The sequence below is a fragment of the Pseudonaja textilis genome, chromosome 2 (assembly GCF_049901715.1).
Source record: "Pseudonaja textilis isolate UNSWEBS1 chromosome 2, rPseTex1.2, whole genome shotgun sequence".
In the NCBI taxonomy this organism is placed as follows: domain Eukaryota; kingdom Metazoa; phylum Chordata; class Lepidosauria; order Squamata; family Elapidae; genus Pseudonaja; species Pseudonaja textilis.
In genome coordinates, this window is record NC_141991.1 from 146,065,053 (window position 1) to 146,076,799 (window position 11,747).

General features: G+C 46.0%; 1 protein-coding gene across 1 annotated transcript in view; it reads right to left on the reverse strand.

Annotated features, from left to right (window-relative positions):
- The window catches only part of SLC6A8 (solute carrier family 6 member 8), a 34,983-nt gene extending 27,031 nt beyond the window's left edge, over nt 1-7,952 (reverse strand). Inside the window, exon 1 of the mRNA XM_026711373.2 lies at nt 7,146-7,952. Coding sequence (XP_026567158.1) covers nt 7,146-7,449 — 304 coding nt within the window. The 5' untranslated portion in view covers nt 7,450-7,952. The remainder of the gene's footprint in view (nt 1-7,145) is intronic.
- Between the last annotated feature and the right edge of the window lie 3,795 nt (nt 7,953-11,747).

Below are 11,747 nucleotides of genomic sequence, written 5' to 3' on the forward strand. Positions count from 1 at the left end.
CCTTTAAGACCTCTTCATTTGTTGCCACCACTTAACTTAACCTTTTCTAATTTGTCACGTTCTAAGAATTTTGAGATTGCACAATTGAGAATCGGCCTTGCTAGCTGGATCATGTTCCTCAAGTGTTAAGGGTGCTATGCTGGAGAAAGCTGGCTGAGCTGAAAGGCATCCTTGTCTTCCGTTCAAAGATATTTTGCTGGCAAAAGACTTTATGCCTGCAAAATATTCAGAGGAAGGCCAGATCCCTAAGGTAGCTGCTATGGAGCTGGAAAGGAGATAGATAAAAAGCAGGCTCTGTTGTTCTCTATAACTTTCCTTCTGTCTTTTGTCTCCTGGTCATTTAATCCTAGGTGCTTCTTCAGGCTCACAAGGTCAGAAAATATTCTGTGGGCCTCCCCTGAACTGTCCACAATGGTCCATGTGATCTTAATCTGTTTCCCTCTTTCCCCAAACAGTTCTCAACTTTCCTGTTCACAAGTGTGCCAGCCTCATGGCTGTGATGGACAGGCTGGTGTGTTCCCAAATACGTGTGTGCACGTGGGCCTCAGCATGAATTACCTCAAAAATGCTATTTATATAGTACAGATCTCTGGGTTAAGGGACGGCCCAACTATTGCTTCTTGTCCTGCCAGTCCCTAGTTAAAAGGATATTCTTGGGGATATAAACTCTTTCCCATGGAGATTAACAAGGCAATGGTTGAGGAATTCATTCATTGCCGCATGTAGGTGAGGACATCTATCACCCAGGAAATGCAAATGGCGGTGAATACGTGACTCTGTGCATGGAGCGGCTAAGGTACACCATGGCTGCAAGACAAGAGTGTGCATCCTAAGGCTGATTCGAAGATGACATGGGATTTTTGTCCCTCTATTTACACATTTAACCAGATCAGTTGAAAAAACAGTAGCAACCGCATTCCTGGAATGTGGCTAGGTTTGATTAATATTAACCTTGGGATTTGGGCAGGTGAACATGTTGTGGTTTTGGTTCAAAGGAGTGCACAAACTCAGGATATGGATTAACGCAATAACCAGATGGAGTATATCAAATGAATGAAGCCTATGGGTGGGTGTTTGGGTGTGAGTATGTGCGTGTCTTTATCTGAAATCTAGCATTTTCTCAGATGGTAAACCTGCATTTGAGATATTCATTTCAGAGTATTAGTGAGGCTTCATATGATTCAGTATTTCATTTTCTTTTTTTTGAATCCCTGCACCCAGAAAGATAGCAATGCAGGGGAAACAATTCTGGCATGTTTCTGGCATAATCTTTTTGTTTGTTTGTTTGTTTGCATAGAAAACCATGTCAGTCTCAAATTCTCACTTGCAGTCTAATACCTACAACCAGACAAAAGTTTATCCCTATAAATCAGCTCAGAGTCAAAACTACCCTTTCTTGGAATGGCTTTTGTAGTACCAATTAAGGTCTGAAATATGTGATATGCAATAGTAAGGGCTGATTCTAGGAACACTCAAAATGCATGCCACACTCCATTAAATAATAGACTAAAATGTTTTTTTTATCAGTTTTCATATTCTCTCTGTTTTTCAATTATCCATAAGGCGTAGTGAATGCATGGAAATATCTGGGTTAGATCATGAAATAAATTGGTCGGACAATTATTTCCTCTGTGCAATGAATTTTAGAAATTTTTGTCAAAGGAGACAGACAGACTGCAAACAGAATTCTCAGCAATCTCTCCAAATCGTAATTCTCAGGCTTGAAAATTAATTTATGATACAATTAATTTAACAGCCTTCCCCCCCAGGAATTAAAGCTACCGCTCTCCTTTTTCCCAGCTACTGAGGCCAGATGACCATGTACAGATAGTCACACATTGGAGAAAACTGTCACAGACATCTGCAGTATAAATATGTCTCCGATATTGCCTTTATGCAAATACAGTAGCTCAGTGACCCCTTCAAGGTAGAAATAGAGGTGATCAAAGTACATTTCTGAATTCACTATATTTTCATAGGCCAACGTTTATAGGGATGAGAGTGTTGACTGCTGCCTGAAGAATGGGATGCTTTACTCTCTTGGTGAGATAGGAGAAGCAAGGTGATAACTGGAAAAATGAATCTCATGAATTGAAGTGGTCACTGTTCTGTCCGCAGCGATTTTTTCACACTTGGAAGGAAAGCACTGACATTTTTCTTTTTCCGATCCTGGCCACAGATCCACTTCTGATTGGGGGTTGAGACGTCTTCAAGGGCACGGAGCCAGAAAGACTGAATCATTCATTCCTTGTGATCTCCTCACACTCCTTGACAAACCCAAAGACTTATTCTATTCTGGCTCTCCATCTCAGCTTACCCATGCGAACTGCTTGTCCGTCAAGTGCAGTGACCACCAGCACTTGTGAATGTGCTGACCCAGGTACAATGCTCCAAGCACACCCGCTTGGGCACAACCTCTGATAGTGGAAGCTTCTACCCCTCCACCCACACACTACTAAACGAGGCAACAGTTTTCTCCTGGAATTTGCCCCCCAGCAGCTGTGGCCTGCTCTGTGCAATGCTGTGGCTTTTACACAAAAGAAATTTCTCCCTGCTGTCAGCCAAGTAAAATTCTCAAAGCCTCAAAGGAGACGGGGCAGGCGATTATCTCAGCCTCGGCACAAGGCAACCCAGTCACTTTCCCCAGAAGAAGAAAAAACGATTCTACTCCAGGAGGTTTGGAGAAATTGGAAGAATGCATCTCTATTTCAACCTTGGGGTATCCCCCCGCCCCACCCATTCTCACAATATGGCTTATCACCAAATACTGACTTCTCCAACTTCCTCTTTCCTACCTAACTTTTCTGACCACCCAGCTCCTCTGATTGTTTGGATCACATTTTCTATCCTTTCTGAGCTCCTTATAAGCTTCAAAACTTTATTAAAGCGGTTTAAACTCATGCTCTGTATGAGCTGATAGGCAAATAAGACATCCTGGTTATGAGATCAGGTCCTATACTTACCCTTGCTTGCCTATCTCCCCCCCGCCCCCCCAAGTTGCTGGATAAGATCTAGGGATTACTCAACTCTGGTGACAGAATCATGTGTTACTCCAAAAACCCATAAAACAAAAAGCATCTCTAACCCACTTGTCAAGTTCAAAGTTTTGGCAATCTCTTTGGTTGTTAGCTCAAGCTAAATCCATTCTTTATTAGCATAACAAGATTGACCAGAAATGCCAAAACTTTCAGGAACAACAGATCCCAGAATTTTTCAATAGAGAAAGAGGAAATAAATGTGTCTTTCTCAGAAGGTACCTATTTAAAATAGCAGGGTTGTCTAAAACCTGTCTTTTCAATTGCGATTAATCAGTTTCTATTCTATTGCTTCATTATGAGTGAGGATTGAGCAAGTCATTTATTCTTTTCCTTCTACTTTCAGTCCTTCTGTCTTCAAAAAGGAACAGCTAGGGTTTATGGTGACTGATATCTGCTAAATTTGTCCCATGCAAATATCAGATGAAAATTGGCTCCAAGGATGCAGCTGAGAGTTTTGCCTTTCTTTTGTAGTCTGCCAAAGTACTTTTGTTTTCATTTGCACGTACAACAGTCTTGACGGAAAGGGCAGATTACAAGGAATCAATAAATGCAAGGAGAAAAAGGCAGAGTATCATCGGTGATAGAGGTGCCTCGGACAGCAGGGTTTGCAATAAATAAATAAATAAAATTGATATTATCGGTCCTTTGAGGAGTTGGCTAAATTGAGACACTTGTCCTTGGCTATTAAAAGACTGGCTTTGTATGTTTTTGCTTCACTTTTCTTCCAACAACGGGGAACGACCCACTTAATCCTTACCACATTCCAATTTGACTTTTGAAGTTAGGTAAGGTTAAAAATAGGTACTAGTCCAAGATCACCAAACCGGAATGGAGACTGTATTCCAAGTCACCGGCCCAAGACTGCACGTATCACTAACAGCCCTTGTCAGAGAGAAATAGTTGCAAAAGCGTCAGCTGGACTTGGCTGTTTTGCCCAAGAGCCAGGCACCATGTGAGTGTGACGCAATGTGCATCAATCACATCAGCCCACGGCAGGCCTAAGAGTATTGCTCTTCTGTACTCCTCTCCTCAAAGCAGCACGGAGGAAAAACCACCTATCCTTCAGGGAGAATGAGATGGCAATTTTGGCCCTGTGCTGTACAGATAATGAATCAAAATGGGAGTGTGACAAGGAGACGGCGGGATCCCAACCCCCATTTACAAAGGTCAGAAAATTCTAAAATAGAAGGAGAAGAGCCCCTCCCCCCTACTTCATCGCTAATTAAAGAGACACTGCGGAGGATTGGGGGAAACCTAAAAAGCTGTGGACTTTAAATGTGCAGAGATTGGCCACAGTCATCTCAGAAAGGGGACGGTGCCCTGAACAGAAACACCGGGAGTGTTTTTCTACTCTTCTTTTTCCTATGTTTTGGGATTAAGCTCCACTTTGGGAGAAGGAACTTTGCTTAAGCCTAGGAGCGATGTGTCTTCTTAATTTTTTTCTCCAATCCAGTCCCCAGTGGATTTGTCCTTCCCATGGCCTTTGGCAAAACATGATGTCGCACCAGTTAAACACATCGCCGAGTGGAAACACGCCCCTCTTGGCTCCTCATTCAGTTTGCCCTCTGCATCCCTCCTCAAGATTCATGGATTGGAAAGGGATAGATCCCAGAATGGTTCACGTGGGCTATATGGCTTGGAGAGTGCCAGAGGACAGAGCTCTCTTGGAGACAGGATGCTTGGAAACAGGTCTGGTGAAAAGATCATGTTTCCTGGGATTTTCTGCAGTTCTCGGCAGCAATCCCTGCGCCAAGTGCAGGCTGGCTCTTGCCAGAGCACAACTGCTTTACATATAATGTTTATGACTTATTAAACCACAGATGGCCTTACTGCTTTTCTCCAAGGCCAGGAGGTTATTGAGACAACATGGGGGAAAAAATGACACCCATATTTTTAAGGAAGCCAGCTAAGTGTGTTACTCAAAGGCAGTGCCAGATGAGGGGCCAATAAATCCAGGATCCAGGCACCCATGAGGTTCACTTGATGCTTTTCAGCCAGGCGTTTTCTCTTAGCCCGTCTTACCCTTCAGGATTGTGAGGGAAAAGTGGGAGAAAGGCAACAACCATGTATGCCACAAGGAATTATTTGGAAAGGAGGCAAGAAATAATGTAATAGCAAGCATGTAAACAGTCTCCTCCCCTCAGCCCACATGCTCTGTCACATTTAAATATTCAAACTGGATATTATCCAGATATGTTATATTGTGAAATGTGATTAACTACATGTTTTCTGGAACTACATTTCCCAATATACAGAAAATGGGAAGACAAAGCATTTAGTGGGGAGGATTGGACAGCAACCCAAAGGTGCTAGGAGTTTCCGTTCTGACCAATTCACGCATAAAATGCCCTTTCACAATTTGTTCTAAATTTATTTTGCATTATTTGAATAAAATTTGAGGAAGGCAAGATTTGCCACTGAGACTCAGTCATCCAGGAAGGACTACCGTGCCATGGTCCTTCTTTCAGCCAGCTTTGCCTCTCTGATGTTCCCACATGGTCCCCGTCCTCCTCTGCAATTATGGCCCCAATTCCAACTTTGAAAGGGGTGAGGCATCTGACTTGGAGTGTCCTGAAAGGGGATGCAACCCTGGAGGCTCAGTTGTTGTATAAAGGGGAAGCGAACGAGAGATTTGGACGATTCTGACCACGGAATCTGCAGGATAACTCAGGATGGGCCCAGTAGAAATGCCCTGTGAGTGTGGCTCATTCTTATCGCTACCTGTGGGTAGGCGTGCACATATGCGTACAGGGAAGCACACATGTGTATACGTGCATATACGCAACATCTTTCTAGTTTGTCAACGAAGCACCAAAATAATCTCCAAGAGGCTCGAGTCTTCGTTCCACTATGTGGCCTGCTTAACTTGTTGCAGTGGGAAAGAAGCCCAGAGCAAGTTCTTTCTTAAGTCCTTCTACGGTAGGAGACGCCAGATGAAACAAGAGCCCCAAAACACTGCAGCTGGAAGGTGGTGAGTCCCCACAGTCAAACTGGGTTGGGAAAACTTTCCTGCTTCCCTTCAATGTGCTCCCTCTTGAGGGACTTTGGGTTGGGGAGGAGTTTATACTGTATCCCCCTTCAGTGCAGCAGCTACAATTCTCTTCCACCTTTGCTGGGAGAAGGCGGCAATCCTCTGCCCAGATTGGCACTCCTTTCTGCAAGCTGGCAGCTGCCCTTTGCTCCCTGCCTAGCCACAGATGTGTGTGGTGACAACATGGTGCCAACTCCTTGTATCTTTCTCTGCCTCTCAACATTCCTACCCACTGAACACAGGATTTCTCCCCTATCTGATCACAGCTCTATCTTCACCCTTGCTCATGTTTCAGTCTGGATAAATTCCTTGCATCTTCCAAGGAGCTTAACCTTCTCCTGTGGGGATTTTTGTGTGTGATACCCCTGGTGGGATGAGGTTTTGCGGGACATCTCCCACAAAGGCTTCTTCTCCTTTTCCAATCTCCCTTCTGGAATTCCATCTGTTGTGCCCAAGATTTCAGCCTACAAAAATTTAGCGAGCGATGATCTGACTCACTTTCGAGTCTTGTTTTTAAATTGTAGGGTCCGGGCCTGAGGCTTTTAGATTCCAGGTAGGTGTGGGACTGAATGCGCCCTATTGAAAAAGACAGGGAAGAGGCTCTCCGTGCAGAGCATATTAACCTCCCCCCTCCCCAATTCCCAGATCCCGCCTTAACTTTTGAAAGAGCCTGGGGGCTAAGCCAAAGGCCAAACTTCCACTCTGGGAAGGGAGCAGGCGAGATCTTTTCTCCTTTCCAGGGCACCTTTAATCATCCGCTCTTGCTGCTGCCAACTCTTAGGTCCTGCCTGGATTGCCTTACAAACTATTCCTGAGTTTAGGATGTCAGCCCGGAAAGCCACTGTTTCAAGGCCGTCCTCAGGTCCCTGTTCTTCCCAAATGGGCCTGGATCTTGAAGCTTCCTTAAGGTGAAAGCTGCAGGCTCCAGAGCTAGGCATCCTAAAGGGTCCCCCCAGACTCTCTGGAGAATCACAGACTCTCCCCCCACCTTTAAAGAGTATAAGGATCCTGGAGACCCCGCACTCCCCCCCACATCCTCCCTTCCACCCAGCCCTCACAGCGCGCAGGTTGCTCACCTCCCCCGTTCTTGTAACACAGGTAGGGAAAGCGCCACACGTTGCCTAGCCCCACGGCGAAGCCCACGCAGGACATGATGAAATCCATCTGCCGGGTCCAAGTCTCTCTCTCGCGGGGCGGCAAGGCCAGAATCGGCTTGCACGAGTCCACGGCCTCCCCTTTGCTCCCGACCGAGGCTCCTTGGCACATGGCGGCTGCGGGGGGTCCCGTCTTTTTGTCCTGCGGTTCGACCGAGACGCTGTAAATGCCGCCGCCGCCGCCGCCGCCGCCGCCTCCGCTCTCCGACGAAGCCCCTTTGGCCATGGTACCTGGGGGGATTCCCGAGTCCCGGTCGCCCCCTTCCAGACGGATCGAGATGATGCTCAAAAGAGAAAAAAAGAAGAAGAGAGGGGGCGCGGGGGGGTGTCTGCAGGCAGAAGCCCCTCGCAAGAGGCGAGCGGGAGACGGCGGAGAGGGGCGTCTGAGCTGGGGGCCGGGGCTCGCTGGGGCAGGTAGCCGGCTCGGTGGGGAGGGCAGGGGTTTTGCAGAGACTCAGAAACAATCCACGAAGCACTTGAAGGTCAACCTGAAAAACCTCATGTGTTCAGTGGACTCGGCGAAGGGGGTTGCTCGAGGACGAAGGTCGGCGAAATCCGCCGGGGGGGGAAGACCCCCACAGCACCCCGCCCGGAGTCACGGCAGGGGCACGGGCGGAGGGGGACGAGCCTTATTCCGTCGCGTCCGTCGCCTTCGCGCTGCTCTGACCGCTTCTGGGCTCGCCGCTTCGGGTGCTGCCGCTGTCTCCTCGCAATCGCCGCCCCTTCGAGGCTGCCGGAGGAGAGAGCCCGTGTGACGTCAGGCGGCCCGTCCCCTTCCCTCCCCCTTCCCTCCCCTCCCTGCCTCGCCGCCGCCGCCGCCGCCGCCGGGATTCGCCGACTGCTTCCCCCACACCCCGCTCCCCCGCCCTCCCGCCCTCCCTCCTCCTCCTCCTCCGCGCTCCAGCACCGCCAGCCGCAGGGAAAGGCGGCAGTCCGTGGGAGAGAGACGGGTGCGGGGGATGATGAAGGGGTGGGCGCAACTGCAGCGGCCCATTCCTCCCCCCCACCCCCCGCACCTGTTCCCTCCCTGGGTGGGTGCTGCTGTATAATAATGCTTTTCTCTTGCCTTTCGGGACCTGACTTCGGAGTTTGCTGAGGCCCGTTTCCAGCCACACGGTTTCCCGTCAGAGCGTCGTTTTCGGCTGTAGTTTCCTCCCGCGTCTGCGACCAGCTGTGTTACACGCGCGCTGAGGCGGAAGTGTCGGCGGCGCTGGGCGTTTTTCTTGGCACGTTTTCAGCTCGGAAGGGGCGAGCTGAGAAGATCGCCACCCCCACCTCCCAAATTAACCAGAATCCCCCCCCCACCCCCACACACAAATATGTCCATCATACAGGTGGTCCTCAAGGTACCACCATAATTGAGCCCAAAATTTATGCTGCTGAATGAAACGTTTGTTAAGCTTGGCCCATTTTTACGACTTTCACTGACCCAATCGCTAAGTGAATCGCTGCCTTTGTTAAGTTAGTCACAGGGTTGTTAAATGAATCTGGATTCCCCCTTGACTTTGCTGGTCAGAAAGTAGCAGAAAGTGATCACATGACCCTGGGACACTGCAACCATCATAAATATGAACCAGTTGCCAAGCACCTGAACTTTGATCATGTGACCATGGGGAGGCCACAAGGGGTGTAAGTGTGAAAAACCGTCATAAGTTACTGTTTTCAGTGCCGTTGTAACTTTGAACGGTCACTAAATGAACTGTTGTAAATCAAGGACTACCTGTATTCCTGGATTTGGAAGTCAGAAGTTGCAAGGTAGAATTTATCCTACAGGGAAGGGGAGATAACCTTGAAAAAAGCCCAGAAACAGTATAGTGTCTGGTGTTTCTAAGCTCAGTTTAAGATTCTGGATTTAATTTATAAAATCCTTAACTTTTTGGAACCAGGAAAGCACCTTTTTTGGCAAAATCCTCTGCATTTGCTCCAGTTTCAATTGGTGACCCTCTGAGAACAAAGGGAGGAGGGCCTTTTTGGTGACGGCACCCCCTGAAGGAATATTCTTCTAGCCACCCACTGTTTCTCAGAACATTTTATTCTTTCACTGTCAGGGAAGGCCTTTGGCTAAATGTTTTGTTTGCCGCTTTGTGCCTAATGCTGCTTTATTACATGATATCCTTTGCTAAACTGTAATATCTGAAGAGGCATTCTTCATCTGGATTGAAAAATGTGTCATTTAAGGTGCAGCTACCTTTTAAATGAATATATTTAGAAGCTTTGTCTCTTGAAACTTGAGTCTTGTCAACATTCCCTTCTCTTTTGAATTTATCTAGACATATTGTATATAAACAACGGTAGGAATTTGTGGCATTAAACCCACAGATGTAGAAAGTGGGCAACTCCTTCTAATGATTTATCCCATAGTCAACCTATAGTGGGATACTCTATGCATATTTCCTCAGAAATAAATTCCCAGTAGCTGAGTCAGAGGACAGCTGTAAGCCCAGAAGTAAATACTGATTATTGTTAGTGATATGAACGGAAAAATACTCAGTCCATGGGCAGCATTTCTTCCTTCTCCATTATTACTTAAGAACTTGTTGATATATCTTATCACACCCTGTACCTTCCAACATGGACTAAGCCAGCCTATGCCCCATCTCTATGCCCCCACCCCTTCAGCATACACTCAAGAGATATAATATCACCGATTAAATGGCAATAAGGACATGAATGTTTGCTTATTTATTTAAACAATTTATAAGGTTGCCCATTTCAAAGCAGTGACTCTGGGCAGCACAAAGAGGATTAAGCCAACAAAAGATAATGCAACAAATAGAAAACTAAATTAGTAATACCTAATCCATACAGAACAAACAGCAAATCCCCCAACAGCTGGTTTAACTTGGTTCCAGAGAATATATGTATGTTGATTATATAACAGGACTAATATTTATAAGGTTGTTTAGACCAATTAAATAACGTGTGGACTTCAACTCCCAGAATTCCCCAGCCAGCCAAGGTTGCCAAGGTTGTTAGCTAATATATCAAGATTGCCTGAATACATGGTTTACAGTCCTACATCTATTTAGCTAGAAATCTGTTCAACTTTTTGGGACCTCATTTTTAGCCAATATTGGTGGAGCTTAGTAGGGGGAGAAACAAGCCAGAGTAGGACTGGATAGCATATGGATGGAAGAAATCAAGACAGAAGATTGTCCTACAATCAATATTTGGTGACATGTACTGCCATAAGCTTATATATAGCTGAACCCACAGAAAAAGATGCTTCTTTATGGGCTGTGTGGCTTATGAATCTTTTGACTACCAATGCATTACAGGTTGTCCTCAATTAACAACCGTTCATTTAACAGCCACTCAAAGTTATAACAGCACTGAAAAAAGTGACGTGACTCACACTTATGACCATCACAGCATCCCCACAGTCAAAATTTGGGTGCTTGGCAACCGGCATGTGTGTACGACGATTACAGTGTCCTGAGCACATGGGATCATCATTTGCAATCTTCCTAGCTGTCATCCAACAAGCAAAGTCAATGGGAGAAGGCCACATTTGCTTAATGGCTGTGTCATTCAGTTAACAAACATGCCAAAAGTGATCATAAAATTGGGCACGATTCATTTAACAACCTCCTTGCTTAGCAATGGAAATTCTGGCCCCAATTGTGGTTGTAAGTTGAGGTCTACCTGTGGTCTTTTAAGTTTTCCCCAAACTCTTTTGTTGTTTTGTTATTTGCACTTAACTAGCACAGCTTCCCTTCTAGGTTTTGCAAATGGCCAGCAGTTTTATTTTTTCTTCCGTTTCATTTAGCTCCCTCAAGGTTTGAGCCTAACCACTAGAAAAGAAAGGTCCTCATGTGGCAATTTTGGATCCCTTCATGTTTGGTGAAAACAGAATGAGATGATGAGGGATGCAAAGCACAAACATGATGAAATGGCTTGAATACTTTATGACTGTACAATAATATTACTTGCCGGCATGTGGTGATAGCCCAAACTCCTAGCGTTTAGCAATACTGGCTGAGCTAAGTAGGAAAAGGAACTGAAATGCTAAAATGAACTGAATGCTTTCATTAGTAGAGAGGGCAAGAAATAGCATGAGAACTTTCGAAAGGCAGAGACTTCTGTTCTTGATTTCAGAGCAGCAACCACAATTTAGAATTTAATTTAGAAAGACATTTTTCCTGTACTCTAATGAAAGACATATGCCTGGGGCTTTTTAACCAGATTTCTCTTCTATCGTGCTGAAGAGAGGAAATACCAGCGACACAAAATACGCTTAATTCTTTTGCCCAAGCTACCCATCCATCCCCTTCCCCTTAATTGCCAATACCTCTGACTTCTGCAGGTCTCTAGTCCTTATGTTGAGCTTCCCTGCATTCCCCTCTTCTAGCCCTCCCACAAAACCTATGACCTTTCTGATACCAGCAGGTGGATTGAGACCATGAGTTCTAGTCCCACAAAAAGCCAGATGGGTGACTAGCCTCTTTTTCTCAACCCAAGGATGAAGGCAATGGTAAACCATTTCTGAAAAATCTTGCCAAGAAAATTGCAGACCTCTCTGAG